The sequence below is a fragment of the Seriola lalandi genome, unplaced genomic scaffold (genome assembly GCF_002814215.2).
Source record: "Seriola lalandi dorsalis isolate HSWRI2012SDOR001 ecotype SW California unplaced genomic scaffold, Sedor1 jcf7180002054874, whole genome shotgun sequence".
Classification (NCBI taxonomy): Eukaryota; Metazoa; Chordata; class Actinopteri; order Carangiformes; family Carangidae; genus Seriola; species Seriola lalandi.
In genome coordinates, this window is record NW_019525427.1 from 1,152,977 (window position 1) to 1,177,515 (window position 24,539).

At 41.4% G+C, this 24,539-nt stretch overlaps 1 protein-coding gene across 1 annotated transcript; it reads right to left on the bottom strand.

Moving 5' to 3' along the window:
- Positions 1-17,662: 17,662 nt before the first annotated feature.
- LOC111671284 (tapasin-related protein-like) lies at positions 17,663-24,419 on the bottom strand. The gene is made up of 8 exons (XM_023428377.2): positions 24,293-24,419; positions 23,592-23,771; positions 23,221-23,496; positions 22,794-23,123; positions 21,202-21,549; positions 21,006-21,098; positions 20,730-20,749; positions 17,663-20,618 (listed from the first exon to the last, which is right to left on the bottom strand). Exons 1-8 carry the CDS (start codon positions 24,336-24,338, stop codon positions 20,604-20,606), a joined length of 1,308 nt encoding a protein of 435 aa, XP_023284145.1. The 5' UTR covers positions 24,339-24,419; the 3' UTR covers positions 17,663-20,603.
- Positions 24,420-24,539: the final 120 nt, after the last annotated feature.

Genomic DNA, 24,539 nt, shown 5'->3' on the forward strand with positions numbered 1-24,539 from the left:
CCCCCCCCCTTCCCTCTCTGCTCAGCCTCCCACGAACCAAGTCGAGCCTTTTCATTGTTTTGACAGTGACCACATATGTTTTACTTCTCCGACTCTGGCTCCCTCTGTGCAGAGCTGAGGTTGTAAACGTCCAGTGTGATTACTGAAGAGGAGAGGTCACACACTTCTCCTTCTCATCTGCTCCTCAACCAGTAAAAGTATTTGTTGATATTGCAGAGACATTTGCAAACACGCTTCTTCCTCTGAGCAGGGAGGCTGCCTCCAATGATGAAGTGCAGATTCGGTCACCTGGTGGCCTGGGAGTCATGTGGGGTTTGCGATATATAGCACACTTTAAGACCGAAATATATCACGGTTGATAGAGGCCAAACATCTGCACAAAGAGCAAGAAGAGAAGACAGCAATTCTTTCCTTACTGATACCTTTGGATTGTCTTTAAATAATCTCAACACAGATGTGAGGTCCTAAACATAGAACCAGACTGCAAGGACCCAATGTGAACCAATGTGAATAAACCAGTAAATAAACAACTTTCTCCTTTCCCCGAAATACAAATTGGCATCCATTGCTAATGTATGGAAGTTGAAATCTTCATATGTTTAAGTTTAAGTTAAAGGAGCTATTTGAAAGTTTTGCTAACGCTACATAGTTCATGTTAGCATTAGCAGCTGTTTAATTACCAGAAATGTTGTTCAGCATCAACATTTTTTTTTAATACTTCATTGTGTCAGTTAATGTTATTTAAACATCTTTCACACCTTCATTACTTTACTTGCTGAGAGCAACCCTCTTGTTTTGCTTCTGTTTCTATCACTTCTTTTCTCCTACTGAAGTTAGCATGCTAACCAGCTAGCCCCAGTCCGTTTGACTCCTGTCTGCCCTGAAGGAGTAGCGCTGCTCAGAGGACGTATTATAACCTCTTTTATTGTAAACACAAGGATTTCTGATGCTCTTGTCAAGACTGTAAAGTAAACAGCTGTTAATGCTAACGTTAGCTTTATGGATCAATAGCAAAACTTACAAATAGCTCCTTTAAACAATGACTAATTCAACAACATGCAAAAAAAAAAAAAACACAGTTCCCACTCAAATTTAAATTATTCCACAACTTTATTACGTATAGTGATCTAAAAGACTTTTATGACGCATATATTTATTTATTTGCTGCAAAATCCAGATGTAGGACATCCGAGCAAAAGATTGTGCTGGAGGTTTGATCTAAACCTTACACAACAAAATAGGCTAAATAGTGCTCTGCTATATTTATTGCCTGTTCACACTGGTGTTTACTTCCTTTCAACATCCAATATCAATTTCTGTGATACTCTGACGGTTTCTGATACAAGTGAGAGGTTTCGTTGGCCTGCCTGTCACTCTGGTCGAACATTACAACAGTGAAACAAAACCAAAAAATCATAGACGTAATGAGACCAAACGCAGATCTCTGGCTGTGATAACTGCCTTCAGGTGCACGAAACGTTGCACAATAAACCATAACAAGGACAGACAAACAGCGGTCGAAAGGATTACACATTCTGATGTAATGACAGTTCTCACACTGTGGCTTTAAAAGGAAAACGTGACGACTGAATGATACAGTCAATGAAATGTCAACATATGAAGAAAAAACAAAACCAATGCACCTTTTTGTATTTACAGGAAAATGGGATTATTCAATATACATGCAAACATGCGTTGTAAATGTAAATATATTGTGTGCACTTTGTACATTTTGAGTTGACATTGAACTGACTTACAGCAAGCTGCTTTGGGTATAATATTAGATTTTTAAACGTACACCAGGAAACATGGAAATGCCAGATGCAAATCTTTATTCAAATCTGTTTTTTAGCAAGAAGGACAAACGTGGTTTCCGTCCCGTTCTGGCTCTTCAAAAAAGGTCACCAGTGGTTTTAATTTCAACACATTTTTTGCAGCTGGCGACATGAAAGCAGAATTGAGCGCTGCACTTAACTGGATAATGTTTGATAGATGGTCATTAGGGAAAACGCTGTTTATAATTAAGCTGTTAATTATAGGTATGTTAGCATGAACATAGTGAAACTGTATAGCTAAAAATGCCAAACTTAACCACATACACCCTCAATCTCAAGTCTGTCATCATCCACATTCCCCTATACAGTATCTAATGGGGTTAGAGTATGTACACACACACACACACACACACACACATGCACACTTATATATATACACACACACAGTCGAACTCACACACACTTACGATACGCTTCCTGCGTCAGCTTTATCCTCATATCACCAAAATCTATCTAATTCACACACACACACACACACACACACACACACACACACACACACACACACACACATACTGACTGCTCGTTACAGACTGTAAACATTAACAAGAGGGCTCTGAGTTCACCGACAGAGAACAGTGTACGTCACCACCACTTTAAACAGAACGCAAATATGTCTGCGCTCCCTCAAACTCCCATAAACACACACACACTTACAGATGCATTCATTACATGCAGTATCCCAGAAAACTGATCTTAGTCTAAACATGAGAATGAGGCAGGCTACATGTGGGTTAGCTTGAAATGACACTACCACAAATAATAGTAATAATAATGTGATGAACGAATGTCAATCAACGTGCATTTACTTATTGGCTGTATTTGAATATATTTCAGGTATTACTTAAGTACGGTGGCCCTGAAGGACAAAGCACATAAAAGAGACAAAGCGCCAACATAAAGGGACACATAGTTCAAATCCATAAACACAACAAATAAAAACACATACAGTACATGTAGGGAAAACATGCAGGAGTGAGGAGCTTGATCTGGAGAAGCAGCAACATTACAGATGCCACTTCATCATTTATGTCCCTTTATAATAGTTTGTTAAATTTTGAGATTTTTTTCAGGTGAGAAAGTAACATTAACTTTAAGTGTGCAGCATTTGATCTTATGTATAATTAAAAAGAAACAGTCAGTAAGACTAAACTGAAAAGAATAATTGCGTGAAGAATTTTATAAAATTGTCATTAGTGTCACATAGTCATTTGATCTGTTAATACAAAAATATTGATTAGTGCAGCTTTAAGTTACATTTTAAACACAGAACTGTTATGTTTAAATTTAGGGATACATGGAAATTCAGCCATGAGGGTATTTTGTAGAAATAGTTTATTTATGGTGAAGTTACATATGCGTTTCTGATTTTTTATTGACATTCTTTGGAAACTCTTTATCCCTGAACAGTTTCCAGCATTCCAGTAAGAGTTGATATAAACCTTATGCATATTTGGAGGCATTATTCCAACAAATTCTTGCCTTCACAGTGTGTAATCAACAAGTCCTTCATGGTAATGTCAGCAACATCTGCAACCAACCTGCCAGTAAACACAGACAAGTTTAAAGGACGAACTAAGGATTTATTTATCTGACCTGAAACGCTCACTGACGGACTAACATGCCGCGTTAAACATTAACACACGTCATGGCTGAGTAATTAACATTCAGACACATTCACTTTTCCTACAAAATTATAGAATTTATTGATTATGTAATTCAATGATAGTAATATACAATTATATAAACTGCTTTCTCAAGAAATTCAATATTTTTCCTACAATAACATGACCAAGAAGCTAATTAGCTGTTAGCTAAAGATAACTGCAGTACCGCCATTACTTGTGCAATCAACGGTAAGACTTGCATTGTAATGCCTTATTTTTATCAATACATTAACGATGGAATAATTCATTAATTATTCACTTTCTTAATGAGAGTTTGGTACGAGGATCAACGCCACTCTCGTCTCGACAATAAATAAGAAGCTACAGCTAGCAGACGGTTAGCTTAGCTTAACATAACATAACAAGTATAAACAAAGGGAAGCAGCTAGCTTGGCTCTGTCCAGGGGTAATAAAATACAACTATCAACACCTCTTAATTATAAAACATGTAATATATGCTGCCCACAACCCCCCTATAAAACTGAAATCTGTAGTTTTTACACTTTAGTTAATTAAACAAATGAGATACAACATGTTAAGACGATGTCATGTAATCAATTCCAAATATGAGATTCGTATTGATTTTCTCATCTAATTCTTAGCAAGAAAGAAAATAAATGTATTTCCCAAAATGTCCAAATGTTCCTTTAGTTTAAAAATAGTGCAAAACCACACACCATGTTTTAAATGCATATCTTGACAGCATCACTGTGAGCACTTTGTAAAAGGGTAGACTTTTCTATTTATGGCCATTTCTCTCGGCGCTCTCCCAGGGCATCCAGCCAGGTCTTTCCTCTTTACATCAGTCTGTAACTCACACTCTGTAAAATTCAGGACAGCTTGGCTCTGATATCTCTGCCTGGAAACCCACAGTGAGACACGGCAACACGCAGGACACGGTGCCAGGCGGTAACGTTGTATGAGTCGTCAGGTTGACAGACTGGCTACCTGCTGGCTTTGATCCCGCGCTGCTGACACACAGCGCAGTTCCTGCCTGTCAGTGTTTTAGCAGACATCACGTTTCACCCCGAAAACAGGCCTAAAAACATCATCCACTCCGACTCGCCTCGCCTTTCGCCCCCATGACATCAGAGTTTCCATGGGAACCTGTCATGTCTAAACAGGGCCACGGGGACGGCAGCCAAGTCATGATGTCATTGACACTTCAAAGCACAACTTTAATTAACTCCATGTGGAACCGAACGAGAGAAAGAGAAAAAGAAATGTATTGTTTTTCTGAGCAATTAGTATGAATTAGCTTCTATTGTGCCGCGGTTGTACTGAATCTTATTAAACTTCCACAAGTGTGGCAAAGTACAGTCGGTGGTAATAAGGTCACCCAGTACTGTGAATTGAATTGACTGGCTTGAATAAAGAGGAAGATAATGTCAGTATATAGTTCTTTTAATACCTCAAATATAGTGATAATAACAAGTCTGAATAAAATAAGATTGTTTTTATGTTTGATTTCTTTTTTGTCCTGCTGATGGAATGGGATTTGGGAAAAAGCCTTAGACTCAGTCTTTTAGCATATCCACGTTTCCATCATAATCATGTTTAATACTCATTTACCAGACCCGTTTTAAAACTAATCATCTGGAAACATTAAAAAGTCAGGAGGAGATGTTTTAAACATTTCAGCGTTAGCTTGTGCTAGTTAGCTACAGCCGATAAAACCTGCTACAGTCAATGATCATCATCTAGAAATCAGTAAATTTGCCACAGTCCCTTTGAGTAAAAGACACACGACAGCCCGCTTGGCAAACGGCCTTTAAAGGACCCTGAGAGCCTGAGGAGAAAGACTCCGATGAGGTCTCTGGGCGGACCTCCAAACACTACGTCTGGCGAACACCAGGCACTGCTCATCACCTGGCTGCGAGAGTCTCTGGTGCGGAGGAAGGAGGGTGGCTGAAGTATCGCAGACGCACGGGGGCCGGAGGAGTGATGATAGAAGTTTGAGATGTGAGCTGATCCAGGCAGAGCACGGGGGGAGGGGGGTGTTGTCTGATATACATTTAGAGAAGGTTAGGGAGAGCAACAGGATGAGATTTGTTTATATCAGGAATATCTAACATCCACGCAGGGTCACTCGTGGAAACGTTCAGAGTCAACATTTGGTTTGTTTTCACAGCGTCGTCCATCTTCAGCCTCCGCTCTCCGCTAACGTCTGTTTCACATTCACCAGCCGTCGGCCTCAACTCCAGAGGCTTTATGACTTTATTGTTTTAACAAGAAACGTGAATGAAATTACTGAAGATGAACCGTGAAGCCTTTCTATCACCACTGAGTGTGGATCGTGCTGTACATGCAACTGAAGCCAATGCAATGAAATGTGTTACGTTTGCAAATATTTCCACAGGACCTCCAGTGGCCCCCGAGCCACACTGTGAATACTACAGGTGTGCAGATGTGATAGGAGAGAGGGGAAGATGGAGTGAGTCAAAATAAAGTCCTTTACTAACAACTTTTGTCAAAATAATCAAACAAAAATAAAGAACTGAGCAAGATATCAGAATAAATTATATTCAGACACAAGTTTATAGTTTCTTGGGCACTTTTTTCACTTTTATAAATTTGTTAGAAAGAGAAGAAATCTGTATTTATGGATTTAAGGTTCCACACGTGTTGGATCGTGTCACAAACATAATAGTTGTTCTGCTGTTTCTACATTTTAACGTGTGGGTCCGCTGTGGTGAAACTACAATGGTGTGTCACTTTAAGACAAGACAGGAAGCACTGAAGCTCCTTTCATTGTCATTCAGAGAATTCAAGCTGCTGCTCAGACACTTCCAGGTGATTTCACTCAGTCTGAACCATCCTGAGGAGAAAAAAAGATTCCCTCCGACAAACACACACATTAGGATTTTTAGGATCACAAACAAGGCTGAAAGAGATTAAGAGCTCTCCGTCATTTTCAGCCTTTGTGACAATGTGGACCTGTTTCAGCTTGAACACTGTTGTTTGAGAAGCCGATGTGTTTCTGCAGGGTGTGGTTTTCACCTGTGGTGTGGTGTGAAGCTGATGGTGTACAGGTGTGCTTGGGTGTGACCACCAATCTACAGCACTTATCCAGCCACACACACACACACACACACACACACACACACACACACTAGAGTCAGTTTCCTCTTGTGTGCAGGTCCAGACTTTGTGTTGTTTCTACTTGAAGTGCTGGGTCTGAGTGTTTGTGTGCAGCGTCTTGTGCGCAGTGTGAGGTTCATGTTGACGTTTGCGGCTGGTTTCCATCATATGGATAACAGTCGGGTCGATGTTGGAGGAGCTGTATGATACAGAGCAGCAGCTGGTCTGTGGAGCCCCCACAAGAGACCGTCTGAGACGTCTGATTCCCCCTTTATCCCACTGACTCTTGACTCCCCTGGCTTCAGCCTTCATTCATTCCTTTTAATAGAAGTCATTCAATAAAGCATCGAGAGTTTCTTTTTAAACTATACGGTCTGTTGCCTTTTGTCCATCTTCATTTTACACACATTGGTTGATTCTGAACTGGGGATTTTACACTTATTTGTGCATATTTTATCCCCCATTTCATGGCTTTGCACTTCTTGGATTGTGAGCCTGTGTGTCTGTTTTAATCAGCACCTGTATGATGTTTTTTTTATTAGTAACATTAGTAAGATTAAGATTGATTTGTGTATTTTAGCGCTGAAGTAAATATATTGAATATCCCAGAGAAACTTGCAGTAAACGTCAGATTCCCTCATTTAGCAGCCAAAAAAAAAAAGACAGGATCTCGTCACAATTTTATTTTCAAGATAACAAAATAATTTTTAAAAATGTATACACACATACAGGATTACAGCTGCTGGCGCCGCTGGTGCTCTGCATGCTTCTAAATGATTTCAATAACTTTTTTTGTTTTCATTTTAATCTCATATTGTTATTTAATGTGACTGTAACATCAACATGTCCGGGGATTAGAGATGAAGAATAACCTTTCGTCACTGTTTATTAATCTCTTTATTAAATCAACCAATAAATGAATAACTAGAATCCCCTCCTCGTGGTTGTCTGCCTCCACCACTAGTTTCAGGTTACAGAAAAATATGAACCATTTGTGTGACATTATTGCTGCGTGAAGTCTTGAGTATTGTCTTTCTGTTATGTTTGTGTCAAGGGATTCCCTGGGGGAGTTCTCCAGATATTGTTTGCACAGGGCCAAAATCATGTTTTGTGAGATCACTGTGACTTTGACCTTTGACCTTTTACCACCGAAATCAAATCATTTCATCCTTGAGTCCAAGTGAATGTTTGTGCCAAATTTGAGGAAGTGTTGTCAAGGCGTTGTCGAGATATCGTGTCCATGAGAACGGGACGGACGGACGGAAACTTGAAAACAAAATGTCTCCGGCCCTGACTGTCGGAGGCATAAAAACAAATTGCATCAATGAATTGTTAATTCCATGCAGGGCTGAGGTGGAACACGGCTTGACAATGAATAGTTTTCATTGGAACTACTTTCTACCCAAAGAAATAGTCCTTAGGAAAACCGTTGACAACATGTCCTGTGGATCAGCCAGTCTTTTTGTCCAAGTTCTTCTGATTTATGTTTAGTGGCGTCTTGCCTGAAAGAAGAAAGTCAGTGATGGAGAGATGCTGCCTCCAGAGAGGGGAGTGATATCAGAGACAGTGAGCAGACTGAGGGAGACACAGTGAGTGAGTCTGGACGGGGAGTCCTCTGTGGGGCGGCATCGGGATTAGATAGGTGTGGATGTGGACATGCCCCTAATGTCAACAGCAGAGAGGATGCTGGGAACGGCTGTGAGGATGTGACCTCAAGAACTGGACGGTTCTTTGGGAAGTTTGTGTTCAGATAAACAAGAGAGAGAGAGAGAGAGAGAGAGAGGCGACACATGAGGTTGTTTTATACGAAAAATAGTTCCCTGGATTGGTCAACACTACACTTGAACAATCCAGGGTAAACACACACACACACACACACACATACACACACACATACACACACAGTGTGAGACTGCCATGTATTTTTTCCCAGCAGCCAAACTGTTCAATCAGTGACCCACTTTGAACATGCACTGATTACTGATTACTGATTGGTAAGCAAGTGTGTGTGTGTGTGTGTGTGTGTGTGTGTGCGTGTGTGTAAGTTCACTATGATGTCATTCACACAGACTCAGCCAAAAACATCTCAGTCATATCCATCAATTGTTCTTTCACTGCAATCTACACACACACACACACACACACACTCACACACACACACACACACTGTTACGCTGTATCAAACCTCACAGCATTACCAGATCAGCAGCGAGGACCTGATTCAGCATTACATCACCCTTCCCTCGTCCAGGCCCTGGAGCCAAACACACACACACACACACACACACACACACACACACACACACTCACGCATACTCGAACAAAGCTAATTAGCAGGGTTATTAGACGACATCCATCAAGCCGAGATATTTTTCCTCAAAGCTGAAGTTTGGACGTCACTCAGGGTTTCATCAACAGTTCATCTCGAGACTGAGAACAAAAGTTTGTATTTTATTTTAAAGTTTTTAAAACACAAAGAGATAAAAATAATAAAAATAAAAACCTCTATGAATATAACAGGTTCATATGGGAACATGTGAAATATAAAACATGTATTATTTAGCTTGTAATAGAAACAAGACACACAGTCAGGTGATGTTACGACTCGAGTTCCATCAGGAAGACTTTTCATATGAATTTTCATTTTCCTGTATTTCATTTTCATATTTTATATCACATCATGTCGAGAAGGAACTTTAAACGGACGGAGCGCCCTGTATTACGCCGCAGCTGCAGGTCAGATACGGTAGTTCAGCGGTTGAAAAAATGTAGTACCAAAGAACAGTGTTTGTTTTCACTGGAAGATAAACCGGTGGAAATATTCTACATGAAGCTACATTTAAACAGATATTGGATTGTTTCAGTGGGCGTCTTTAAAAAGTGTCTAAAACTCGTTTTTTCTTGTGGCCCCGCCCACAGCAACACCTCCCTCTGCTCGTCCGCCAGTGCTCCCAGTCTGGGAGCACGCTGTTCAGGATCTGATGCCATGATCATGTACCGACACAACCCCACAAAAAGGTGTTGACTAAATGCAAATTTAAGCTGGATTCAGCTGGAGCCTCCCGTCTGTGAAGGAGACGATTAAGAATCCTCAAGATGTGCAAAAAACGTTTTTGAAACTACAACTGGGACTTAAAAAGAAAAAAACAAAGTGCTGCTTGACACAGAGTCACGCTGCGTGTTGGAGAAAGTCGTAGAAAGTCACCGGTTGGCCCGCAGCCGGTGACACGAGCACAGAGAGAAGTGGTGGAGCCGATGTTGCAGGATTTCTTCACTGTCAGTGGATCGTTGCCACCAGACTCTGACTGAAGTGCTGAAACGTGTCGCTCATGCCAACGTTAATAAAATAACTCTCTCATACACTTTTATGGGCTAAGTTCTTTTTATTATTATTTCACTTTTATGTGCTAAGTGTGTGGTCACTGCATTCGCATCGTTTCTTTGGTGAAACATCAAGGTCGCGCCGTCTTAGACCCGGAGGCCTCGTCCTTTGTTGCAGCTCGTCTCTGTGTCTCTTCCCCCAGTCCTTTTAAAAGAAAGCTCAAAACTTATTTCCTCACTTAAGCATTTAACTAGCTCTGACATTTTGCACTTTTATGCTCAGCACTTCCTTTAAATGTCTGCCTTCTTAATGGTTTTATTATTTTATCCATTATTTTATCTAATGTCTTTGCACTTTGTGCTACATTTCTTGTATGAAAGGTGCTATACAAATAAGCTTATTATTATTATTGTTACAATTATTTCTTGTCTGTTTCTCAAGTGTAACCCAACACCCCTCAAACAAACTGTCATTAAATGAATGACATGTTTATTTATTGTATTTTATGTAACTTGTGACAGAAAATAAAAACATTAATCGTAAAACACGTCATGAACGAGCCCACAGGTCGTCTGTGCAGCGGGTTATTATGACCCGTGGTTACATTTTGTTGCTAGGCGACACCTAGTGGTCATAGTAATTACAACAGGAGCAAAGAGAAAAGTGCGGCGACGTAGAAAGAGCAACAAAGTCCGCGTCACGAGGAGGTCGTGGTGGATGGATGAATATGACACAGGAGAGCGGTGCGTTCGATTCCCATGTGGAAAAAAAGCTGTTTATGTTGTAACCATGACAACACAGATCGTCTAATGTTGAGGAAGTACTTACTTCAACCCAAAATCACAATCTTTTCCTAAACCTTACTTAAGTCATGATTTGTTATTATAGTAACCGCGGCAACAAAGGCAGGTACACTTATTGTCGTGACCATGACAACCGAGGTCAGGTACGCCTGCCGTCTTATAGGGGCGGCAGGCGGTTGGTCGTATCAGAGGGTTGAAAATAAAAACACCTGTGTGGTTGTTCAGGTTGGAGGACTGGTTGCCATGGACACAGTGTCTACAACATTTCTCTGTGGTGATACATTAATATTGCTGCACATGCGTCGGCTGCTCTTTATCTCTCTCTGTAACATTTAATTCCCATGTTCACCTAAACTCCTCGGGCCGGGCTCAAGCCGTAAAACACACTGCGTCTCTACGAAACATCCTTTTACTGTCCACCACCTGCTTATTACCAAGACAGCTACAACATAAAAAATGATGAAGTGACATTTCCTTCAGCTACAGTAAATATCACCCAGGTGACAGGCTGAACATGTGAGGTGCAGACCTTAGCTTGTGTAACACTCACTTCCTGCGGTGTGGGGACATTAATGTGTTTTATGACACTAATACGCGGATCGTTTACACCACGTTCGCAGCTCTTACAGTTAATCTAAACGTTCTGTCGGGGTTAAACCTAAAACTCTGTGAGTGTTTCCATGAGCTGGAACCACATTGCATCACATCACTCTGTATCTCTGAGGATAATTCAGTCCAGTGACTCATGGTGGGATCTGTAAACTCTGGAGGTTTGAAACCGTCTGGATCAACGCGTCAGTGACCTGCTGTCCTCTGCTGCTGCTGCTGCTGTTTTCTGATTTACTGAACGTTCAGACTGAAAAATTCACTCCAGCTGCTCTGCCAAAGACGCTGCTGAAGTTTGGAGCCGCTCTGATGTAGATGAAACAGACAAGCTAGGAAGTTTTTGTTCAGAATGTTTTGTCCTTCAAACTGTATTTTAAAAAACCTGCAAAGGAAAACAGACATGTCAACAGGTATCTTTGTGCCAACCGCAGGCGGAGCGACGGGGCTCCAGTTTTCCCAAAAGCCCTGAATCGTTTATAAAGTTTATAACATAACTTCAGTCTGGTGTCATTAGCCACATGAAAGCTTTTAAATTAGCAATGTTAACATTAGCAATGTTTAAAGTGACTGTGCGACTCCAGTCATTGCATTATTAAACTGTGTCATGGTTCTGTTCAGACTCTCACAGAGACTCTCTGAAGGTTTTGGAAAGATCCTGGTCTGGTTTCATACAGTGACTTAAGACACAACACGCTTGTTTACATTTGACCAAAAACATCATCTTTCCTGAGCCTTAACCAAAGGGCTTTTGTTGCCTCAACCTCGCCACAGACATCTGGTCTCTGGTGTGACAGTCATGCGCTCCGTGCTCTCGCCATCTCCCCCAACCACCTCCTGGCGAGGCCACTGCCATTAGTAACTGCAGCACTTCATTCATTCTGCATGTGGAGAAATGACACTAAAGGTCTCCCGACCGAGCGTCTGTGTGTGGCGACGTGGCGACTCTTCCCGCTCAATAAAACCAGACCAGGTCTTTCTCCTGTCTCAGGACATAGAGACCTTCTTCTTCAACACTTAACACATCTATATAACTGAGCGTTGACATAAGATTGATTGGAAACCTTCATGAATCCAACATTTCTTTGATTGAATGACCGAAGCCGCCTCGTCAGCAGGACGACAGATGTCCAGAAAAAGACGAGGATGAAAGAGGCTCTTCTCCTTTTCAAACGGGATCTCTCCACATGCTGCACACTGTAATTTAAAAGCAGACGTCCAACTGTCGCTTCAGTGGAATCCATCACTGATTTTATGATTATATGATTAGTTGGTATTCAGGATGGATCCATACTGAGAGATGATCTAAATAACTCGAGGTTCAGAGGAGAAAAAAAATACTCTGCGGTGATTCTGCATGTTCCAACCGCAGCATAAGCCCCGCTGACACCGGGATTAGGCTCAGTTTTAATTTGTAACGAGGAGGCCAGATGTATGTGTGCATGTGTGTGTGTGTGTGTGTGTGTGTGTGTGTGTGTGTGCGTGCGTGCGTGTGCATGCGTATGCGTGCGCGGTCAGAGTAGTTCCCCAGCAGCGTAACACGGGAAAGGTCAGCAGGACAGATTCCAAGACTGTTAAACAGCAAAAAGGGACGTTCAAGGAAATACAATCGTTACGTTTTCTCTCTCTCTCTCTGTCTCTCTCTCTCTGCATGTCTGTGTCTCTCACACACACACACACACACACACACACACACACACACACACACACACAGTGCAAGGACAACACGCTCTTGATTTATTGGCTCTCCAGGGCCCTGATAAAACTCATCCTGAATGACCTCATATGTGCAGCGAGAAGATGGAACAGATAGACACTGACTTATGTAACATTTGGTTAATTAGAAATGACACAACTCATTGTTATAACAAAGTAAATCACAGTTTTTTCTGCTACTGACATGTTTGTTTCATTCCTCTCCTCCTCCTCCTCCTCCTCTTCCTCTGATGTTTGTCTCCTTTGTTGTTTCCTGTTTTATGTCATTTTATATCCTCGTGTCCTTCAGCTGGTTTCTGTGGTTTCAGTTTAATTCTGTTTAATAAACGTTTTTCTCCAAATCTTTGAGGTTCTGTGTCTCATTCACTGTGTTTTTGGATAGAATGACACTGAGCTGCCCAAGAGGATCACAACAATTTTATTATCTTCCATTCCGAAACTTCGAAAGACTCGGTTTGTATTTCCCAAAAGTGAATTTAACAACTTACGTCAATAGTTGGCTGCAACGACCGACTGATACATAGTCTAAAAATGTCAAAGAAGACACAAGCAGACACTGCACAAAATAATTTACATTATCACACAACAGACTTCAACCTCTGACCTCTTTGTCTCATTTGAACATGTGTTCCTCTGTCCTCGTCCTCATTAAGTCAAGGTGTAACTGTAACGTTCAGACTGAAAGTCGTTCATTTGCCATGTGATGCGGCGTCTCTCGGTGGCGAGCAGTGGCGCGTCTTGGGAAGTGTCAGAAAAAGCTGAAATCCAAGCAACTTTATGGTAATGAGAATCAGACCAATCAGAAAGTCGTAGCGCTCCGCTAAATTTTAGTTCCCATTAAAACTTTTGTTCCCAAGCACGACGGAGGAGATAGTGACAGTAGTGGTGGCGGGTTTCCTCGTCCTTTACGACGTGTCCCTGTTTGTTTACAGGAACTGAAGATCTAAAATCATCTGGTTAAAATACATAATGTAAAACTTAAAAATGTGCCTTAAAACACAACACTGACACATGATCACAGAGGATATGACGTAATAGATTAATATCACAGATTTCTCTGGTTTGAGAATTGCTGGAAACATTTGTGATAATGTAAGAACACAACTCAACAACATATAGATCAGAGGTCTAGTTGTTTTTTAGTTATTTTAAAGTTACAGATTCTAACTTTAAAGTTGGGGTCGATGTATTTTTCTCTTTGAGGAACAAACACAAACACAGGTGCATCGGAAAGATGTGACGTCTCCTCCGAGTGAGAGACACAGTGAGAGCAGCTCAGAGTTCAGTTTTCAAATGTTCCTGATGATAGAAAGACCGACCTGTTACTGTGTTGACATCAACAAACAACACTTAATGAAGAGGAGTGCGGTAACCATGGAGGTAACCATGGATCCTCCTCATCATCTGACTTATTACCTTTCCCCTCAGTGGACGCCAGCGTCTTTGAACTATCCATGACTCTTTGAAACCCCAGTAGTACCCTGACAGTGTTTACACTATGTGCCCTGCAAGTGTGTGTGTGTGTGTGCGTGTGCGTGTGCGTGTGCGCGGTTAACACCCACTCACCCTTGCAGCTGGAAGCAGCCGTTACGGAGGTATGGCACACAATGAAGACATTTAAAACTCCACTGAGGAGTGCACCACACACACACACACACACACGCACACACACACACACACGCACACACACACACACACAAATACTCCTGTCTCTGAAGGCCAATATCAATTACAGTTATTCCCCATTAGTTTCCATGTAAACACAAACAGAGGGAGAAATAAAAGTTAAAAATATCATCAATCTCAAGTCAATTCCTTCTCAATCACGTCCCACTTTGTTGCTGAATAAGTCTCCGGTGTGTCACCACATACATTTAATTACACCACACAAACACATGCACAATCTTCTTTGGCAACAGTTTCCCCCCAAAACACAACAAGACGCTCCCCTGTGAGCTGATTAGGTTGTTTTCCTCGAACGCTTTCACGATGCTCGCTGCATAGCTATGCAATGACACGAGCTGTTTTTTTTACGACCTGACTTAAATGTTGGTTCTGCTGCACCGTATAAATCATATTTCACTCTCTCTCTCTCTCTCACCCTCTTATGCAACTGTGATGTTTCAACAAGAAAACCCACAGCGTCCATAGCTGCTGGCTGACAGACGCACGCCCTCAGCCAGGCCAGAAACTGGATGCATGAGCTCATCGCCTCCAAGCCGCTGCATGTACTTCTCTTTTTCTTTTTCTTTTTTATGGATTGGTGCAACCTGACCTCACCTGGCAGGGAGGAGAGTTGAGTTTGAACATAAACCGAGTGAGTCGAGGTCTGTCGGAGAGAGAACGGTGACGGAAATTAGCCACTTTGCTTTTCCAAACACCCTTTGTGTTGGGAATCGGTCCGGTGTTATTCCTGATCTGTCACAACAGCTGAGGAGAGGAGAGCCAGACGGCCGGACCGCCATTACAGCTGTTTATTATTCAGAGATGATGAGGAGCGCAGAAAGAGAGAGAGGGAGAGAGAGAGAGAGAGTGAGCAGTGAGGAGGAAATAAAAGTGAAGTATTTGTGGTGAGGAGGAAGGGAAGGGGAGACGGGGAGAGAAGAGCTGAAGCCACAACACACACACACACACACACACACACACACACACACATACACACCAAGACAGTGAGTTTTCCACAAGGTCTACATGGAGTTTTGCATTGTGCGTGCAGTAGTTAAGCGTGTGGCCAGTGGTCTGTTCACACACACACACACACACACACACACACACACACACACATTTATGGGACATTGTGCTCTTGACATGAAATTTCCACTGAGTTTAAGTTACCGTGTCTCTGTGGGAACGCGGCGGGATCAACCTCAGTAACCTTATAAACACACTGTGACACCGAGGCGATGTCGTCCGTATCGAGCCGACTGCCACACAGAAAGGGGCGTGACCCTAAAGCTGCGACCCAATTCATGGGGGCCACGCTGTGCACGAAGGATGTGGCCCTTCGTAAATGTCGTGCATCGCAAAGGATTTTAGCTTTGTGTCACCAGCTGTGCTCGCCATTACTGTTACCTTGACAACACGTAGCTTTTCTTATAAAACAGTTGTACCGTGTGTGCATGTGTGTGCTGATACGCAGTGCGTTGACCTCTCAGGGCCACCGTACGTGTGGCTAATATCTCAACACTTACTGGATGGATTGCTGTGAAATTTAGCACAGGCATTCATATTCCCCAGAGGATGAACCCAGATGACTTTGGTGATCGTCTGACTTTTCCTGTAGCGCCACCATGAGGTTTGTGGTTTAAACCTCCACCCCATCCACAGTGATATCACCCGATCTCCAGGACCAGCCCCGACTTGCCTCCCATCATACAAACCATCTTATCGTCTGAAGATCACATGACTGGATAATTACACAGAACTGATACGACATGTAACGTCTCAACACTCATCTGATTCTCTGGAACAACCTGTCTGTGACGGATAGATCCTGTCGTCGGTCTGTTCTTGTTGCCGTTCCCCGCTGACCTGAAGCCGCCTGCATGCCTGCGTTGGTCTGAATGTTTCCCAGCAGATATGAAAACCTCTGTTCAAATGTCAGGACCAAAACCAAGCCCCTCAGAGACCTGGTTGTTTATTAAGCCTGAAACCAATATAGATGCATTTTCCACTGGAGCAACCACGGCCAAGATTTCTGCCTATTTTACTGGTTTTAATTAGACAGTTATTATGCCAAATATAGTATTCAGTATTCCCAGCCAGGGTCAAAAAAGCCCCTGAAATAGCATGTAAGGAAGGATAAAGTTACATGATCTGTGTTGGGAAATTCAGCCTTCGAAGGATTATTTCTCTTATCATGAGTCTTATTTGAGCGTGTTGCTCAATTTTGGGTTTGGCCGTGGGACATTTTACATGTTTACATCCTGCAGCAACCTACAAGTCTTTTCCCAGGATGTGTGTCATTTTTTAATCATTTCTGCAGCGTGTTCAACGAGAGCGTTCAACCATCAGATTGAATATGGCAGGCACCCAAAGACATTAGACCTTTTAAACTTTCTCTTGACTCTGTCAGGCTTTTTTTGGCCTCTAACTCGCATTTTACATCATGTATCATCAAATCACTCATGTATTTATTCGTGGTAATTTTTACCACAGTGTCTCAAATTGCTCCACGAGCATCTTATCTGGAAATACTGATGGTATCTGTTCCGGCGACCAGCTGTGTTGATCCTGGAGCTGATTGTTAGCGTGCGTCTGTGTCTTTAGGAGGTTTTTATTTTGTTCTCTTCTCTTCTGTTTGGTCGTGGCATTTCTTCAAAGAACATCAAAAGTTACCGTTTCTTTAATTCATTTTCTTTCTTTCTTTTTTTGGTTTTTCCTCCTCACTCTCTAACTCTCTCTTTTTCTCCGAGACAGGTTTAGTGCTGCCACACACACACACACACACACACACACACACACACACACACACACACACATGAATGCAGACACACACACTTTACCCCTTAGGGCGCAGGTTGCTGGTAGCACACACACAAACACACATCTGGAATCAGTCTAAGTAAAGCTCTGTTTATCCCTGTAAGTGGCCTCAGACCTGACTGACCAGTGGAGCTGCACTGTAAATTTCAATTTGCTCATTCAACTTAAAAGTTTATTGGAAACAGCCTGAACACAAAACTTTTAGTTTAATACAGTGACATGAAAGTTATGAGGACACCACAAAATAACTGTATCACATGACCTTTGTCTGTCTGTAAATTTATGTCAGTTGAACAGAATATTTTTTTTTGCATTTAATTTATACATCATATTAACAAGAAATGTACGTTATATGACACAAAATTATCAGGTTGCTCTGTGATCATTTTTATGTTTATTAAACACTTACTCAATGTGACTATAACTTCAGTTATTTCATATACACACAACATTATATATTGGAATTTTAAAGTCAAATTAACAGTTTTTTTTTTGAGTTATTCAACTGAATCAGGTTGTTTGTATAAAATATTTGCCTATTGTATCTTTGCTAGCTAGCAGGGGAGGCAGCTAGCTCACCCCCTCTCACCCCGGTGCCGAGCTGCCGGGGAGAGGCATCTGTTATTGATGTTGTCAAAAGGTCTAGTAGATTTTACACCTTTTGCTTGTGTGTATTTTTGCGAGTTTGTTGTTTTTAAACATTAATTATTGCAATTATTCTGCAAAAGCATATGATTTGAATTTTCTTTTTATTTGTGTGAAATCTAATGTCAGCAGTACAAGTGCTACGTAATGTCTTATAGCAGTTTTTCTTTATTTATATGTACGAGTGGGATTACTGTCTTAAAAGAAAGCTAAAGTGGAGCAGAGGAGAATCCTGCTGATGTTAGATCAGTTTCGCCAGAGAAAACAGATAATAAGAGGGTTAGTGTGTGAAAAAATTTTTTAGTTTTATCTTTCACTTATGTCCAAAATTTAACTTACAAAGGACATTTGGACATTTCAGAGAAACAGTTTTCTTACTTATTCATTCACACCGTTTGATAATATAATTTTTCGAATCAATGAATTGTAATAATAATTATCTTAATCTTTATCTTTATCTTAATAATTATCTATTATCTATTATTTACAACACACAAGGCAACAACTTCAAAACAAGCACATCGTAAAAACTTATATAGAGTAATAAGCAAATTAAACAAATAAAACCAATGACAGTGTCGGCAGCCAAAGAGCGAACAATAAAAATCAAGTCAAATCAGGAAAAGCTCAGATAAAAGTTTGCTTTAAGATTTAAAAGAGGACTGTGACTCTGCTGACCTGATTTCCTCAGGCAGTTTCTTCCATAGCTTGGCTGCCCGAGGATCTCAGGCTACATACTGGCTCATATGAGACGAAGAGATCGGATATAAGACATGAGGAGCCTTAAAAGTCAACCGTAACATCTTAAAACCAATTCTAAAACACAGGGAGCCTGGGAAAGAGCAGGTGTGATGTGATCAGTTCTGTTGGATCTTGTTAAAGACCTGTCGGCTGAGTTCAGTACAGTCTGGAGCTGGTTAATAGATTGTTGGTTGAGGCAGGTGAAGAGGCTGTTGGAACAGTTGAGGCCTGAGGAGATGAAGGCGTGTAAAACTGGTCTCTGTGTCTTTGAAATATAAAATAGTATTTTGGAAATAATTGGTTAAATTAAATAAGATGATAAAAACAAGACTGCACAAGTTTTGTGGTGTGATGCTCAAAGCTTCAGTGATTGTCAAACCAAAAGCCAATATCATTTGCAGCAAATTGATGTTTTTCCAACAGGGAACCAGATTTGCTCCGTGCTGGGAACCAATTACTGACATCTCTGATTGACTTGAGTTAAATTTTATGACTTCCACTTTTTGACGTCACATACACAGTCATGTAGTGAACTCAGCATGTCAGGATCAGTGGCTCTAACAGAAAAGTACACCTGAGTGTCATCGGCATAAAGACGAATCGAAACACCGTGTCTATGGATAATATGTCCCAGAGGAAGCATGCACAGGGAAAACCAGAGATAATCTTGATGTTCACCACACCCATCCTCGAACACATTCTTCATTTTCATCTCATCTACATACCTATAAAGTTTTGTGACTGTATCTTGCACCATTGTGATGCTATAGCAGTGACAAAGATGTGTCAGCCAAACTTCAAACCACCTCTGTGGTACTTCCTGCCACAGTAAGTGCCGAGTTTTGCCGTGATGTTACAGCTGATAATAAAACGGCACACTGCCTCAATCTGTTGTGATTGACTGTAACAAAAGCCAGTGCTAAGGTCTAGAAAAACAACGACCGCCAACAGCCATTAAAAGGTCATTAGTCGCCCGTGCTATGATGCTTGTGAAATTTTGTAATGTAATTATAAAAGTATATATACAATTTAAATATCGATAGTAATTTTTACAATACCTGGTAGGTATATTGTATTTATAGATTTAGGATTATTGCCCCATTCATTACATTCAGGAATAAATCTGACGTTTCAAATTCACTCTGTGGAGTTTTCTTCAAAATAAACAACTTTATACTTACATTCAGAGTTTCATATGTTCAATGTATAAAGTATTTTAAACAGTACATTGTTTACATCCATGTTCTCTAGCTAGCAGTCTTCTTCTTCTTCACTGGTTTTGTTAAGGCATTGCTTTACATCACACCAACGGCAGGAGTGTGTGCCATGTTGCCTGTTCGTGCAAACCCACTTGTTTAAACATAGCTCCACAGTGCGCCTACTACTACTACTGGTCAAAAACTCGGTACCTTTAACCTGCAATTGTTGCATTATCACCGGTGTAGTAATGTGACAATCACTGTTCACCCAGAGATTTACTTCAGCATCATGTTTTTAGTCTGAACACAATCAAAGCAAAATCATAAAGACTTCTTAAAAAAAAAAAACCCATTCATTTTCACAGAAACCCAAACTCACCTTTCAAAACAAACAAAAGTCAAACATCTAAGATAGTCTAAATAAAAATGAATGAGTGAGAGAGTGAGGGAGACAGTCTGCCTTCACTGGTGCCTGTGATTTTGGGCTCAGGACATCGTTGGTTTCTTCAGTATGGTTTCTTCTGCTCAGACACAAACACAGGCAGAGATATAGAAATTAAATTAAATATTTGTTTGCACTGAGGGCGACGGTGAAGTTAAAACACAACAATTTTGTTTTCATATTGTCTTACCTGCACTGATTTCCTTTTTTCTGTGGAGAAAATAAATGATAATTACTCTTTTGGGCATGAACACATATGTCAGAGTGATTTTAATACTGTAGTTTTCATGTGTTTTCATGTCATTGGCACCCAAACATCTGATTATATTATTTCCCTGTATCTTTGAATCTAGCGTGTTAACTTAAAACTGCATAAATATATTCCTCATTAACTAATGATACTCCTGGATCATCACGGCCGCTCATCCTTTCATCAGCCTGTTAGCATGAGGATCTCCACACCCACCTGAGTACAGGTAAAACACCATCACGAACAGAAAGGCCAGCAGTGTGACCACAATGACGCCAACAGTGAGGTTAAACACCCAGCTGCCTGGCTCTGAGCGGAGAGAACAGACAACAGGAAGTCGTCAGGTGTCAGTTATGTTCCTCTGCTGCCACCGTGTGGTAGCTTGTGGTACTACAGTGCAGTTTCCTCTCACCTTCAACAGCCAGGATGAAGCTCTTTTTGATGGGCACCCTCAGGGACCGGTGGGAGACGCTGCACGTAAACTGTCTCCCCGAGTCCCTGAGCCGAGCTTGGAGGTAGAAGAAAGCCGAGACCGAGTACGTCTTGTCGCTGTTGTGCTTGTGGCTGGACAGCAGAACGTTCTGGAGTGGCCTGGGGAGAGGAGCGCCGACCCTCTGGCCGGACACCGCCGGGTCCTGTTCGTACCAAACTATCTCCACGTCCAGAGGGTAATAGTTCTCCGCTTCGCAAATGACCTTCTGCTCCCCGCCCTCCTGCAGGACGAGAGTGGGTCCAATGTTGAGGGAGACACGGGGGGTCTCTGAGGAGAGGAGGGGAAAAAAATCAAATGAAACTTTTCTCTCCTTATGAAATTCCCAAATGATGGTAGTTGAGACTTTTATCAAGTGAGAATACGAACTATTTACTGGTTTAAGCTTCTCAGAAGTGAGAAACTGTTGGGTGTTTTTTGGTTCTCTATCATTGTAACATTAATATCTTTGATTTTGAACTGCCTGACAAAACAGGTGAAATCGGACAGTTTACACTGTTTTCTAACACTTATAGACTAAAACATTCAGTAACAAGCAAAGTAAGGTCAGCTGCAGCCCTTATTTAATGTACATGAGCCAAGAGAGAGAGAGAGAGAGAGAGAGATACTTTATTTATCCCCTAGGGGAACTCCATGCGGTCGGCTGAGATGAAGCAAAGAGTAAACTTATCTTCCTCATGACAAATCACTGAGGCACATTAAAGGAAATACACTTCCTCTCACTCTCTTGCTGCAAGTTACAGCAGAGGAGAAGATTCTTTAAACGTTTCTATCATTCTGTACAGCCAATTAGCTTAGCTTAGCATAAAGAAAAGAAACAGAAAAGCTAGCCAGGAGCAGTGACTTCCCTTATTCATATAGTGCCAAATCATAACATAGATTACCTCAAGGCAGTTTACAGGGTCAGGTCAGGACCTTATGATATAACAGAGAGAAACCCAACAGTTCCAACAGTTGTCATCATGCGGTTGCCAGGCAACAGAAGTCAGTGCAGTTGCCACATGTTTCTGGTCTTAATGCAAAGCTATGCTAACCATCTCCTGGCTGCAGCTTAATATTCAGGTATGAGTATTGTATCAGTCCTATAATTTAACTGAAATAGGGTTAGGGTTATTTCTTTAAGCATTAAAAACCTTGGTTTGTTTTTTGATTCCAGCCTTAATTTTGAGACTCACATTGGCAGGATCATCATCTTACTTCTTTTATCTAAGGAATTGTGCTAAATTGGTTCAGTATTGAGATTCGTGCTTTTATTTTGTAATGCTTCGACTAATGTAACGGTCTTCACATGTAATAAATAAAAAAAACAAATCCAGAGACAGCTAGACATCTAACAAAAGAGAACATGTTATCTATTTATGCACATACACCTGCTGCCAGTTTGGAGATACCTGCCTAAAGGGCTCACGATTAAAATATGTTCTACCTTACTTTACATTTCCTTTTTCATATATAAAGTAGACGGTATCATGATTACATTATGAATACTATCATTTTAAACCAGTCTTTCTCACCTTGGATATGCAGATTTATATCCAGATTGATGAACAGTGGATTCACTGCCACTGAACAAATGTACATCCCTTCGCTGCTCATCTTGGCAAAGGGGAGGATGTAGGAAGCATCCCCGGCTGCAAGGCTCTTCATCCCAACTCCAGACCCCTCGGTTTGACCTGAGCGGCTGTTGTGGCTGAAGAGTTTGTTTCTCTCCCCGCGATACTGAAAGTGCCACTCCACGGTGACGTTTGGCCCCTTGTGGTCAAGAGCAAACTGGCAGTGAAGCTTTTGTTGGGAGCTCAGGCCTGCTGTCACCGATGGAGACTGTGTTTTAATGACCATGGCAACTGTGGAAATAGATGTGATGAAACAGAGGCAGATGAGACAGATGTGTTTTGATTAAACTGCAACACGGGACTGATATTATTAAAGCCGGTGTGTTACCTGTTGTTGTGAGTATCTCTCCGTCCTGGATGGCAGGCCAGCGGCGGAAGTCCTGCTGTCCTGGGGGAGGCTGGTCAGACGGGTGTCGGAGGAAGCCAGTGGCGGTGAACAGGCCCTTGCTGTGTTTAACGGTGCAGGTGAACCAGCGGTTGTACTCATGGGCCCCCTGGACGGGCCAGCGCACATGGATGCCCTCTGTGCTGTACCTACGCACCTCACACTCCAACTGCTCTGCCTCCACTCCGTCCACATACCGCCGCAGGTCCAGCTTAGATCCTAGAGCAGAATACAGAATATAGAATAGAAAATAATAGAATACAAAAGAATAGAACAGTTCTCGGTCTGTTCAGGAGACAGGTGACAGGTCTTACCGCCCGTGACCAGGAACGTGATGCCTCGTGGGTTAAGAGGAGCGTCTCCTTTTTGACCAAACTGCAGCATGGCTTCTCTGTGGATGAGCTTAGTCTCAGGGAGATTCTCAGCATTCACAAACACGCTCTCATCAATGAACTGACAGGGCAGCCATGACATCTGATGGACACACTGGACACCTGGGAGACACACAACCAATCACTATGGTCGGCTAACACTTCATTTAGTGCAATGTAGTATGGTATAATTTAGTATAGTATAGTATGTTAAAGCATAGTATAGTATAGTAGTACAGTATGGTGTAGTATAGTATGTTAAAGTATAGTATAGTACAGTATAGTATAGTAGTATGGTATTGTGTAGTATATTAAGTATAGTATAGTACAGAACAGTATAATATAGTAGTACAGTATGGTGCGGTATAGTACAGTATAGTACTTTACGGTACAGTATAGTATAGTAAGTACATTATAGTATAGTAGTACAGTATGGTGCAGTATATTAAGTACTGTACAGTATAGTATACTATAGTATAGTAGTACAGTATAGTGCAGTATAATACTGTAAGTAGCTACAGGGTTGTATAGCAGTCATTTCATTCATGTCTTATAAGTTAAAAGACGTGTTCACCGGACACTTACAAGCACCAATAAAGCCTCAATCTGTAACTAATTTGAGTCAAGTCAAGTCAATAACTTACCTGCACACAGGTACAAGTACAGTAATATCTTTAAGATTAATCCCATGATTGTGCATTGGTAGAAATCCCCTTGTTGATCGCGGACTGCGCTTGCTTGTTCACAGTTGAAGAGATACTTTCACTTTCATTTTACAGTAAAAAAAAACTGCGCCTTGCTTTTCCTGCACCTCCTGTCACGTGGTAAACGGTTAAAATATCACAGACAAAATATTTTAAAATGTGTACAATAAATGTTAAGAAAATGTAA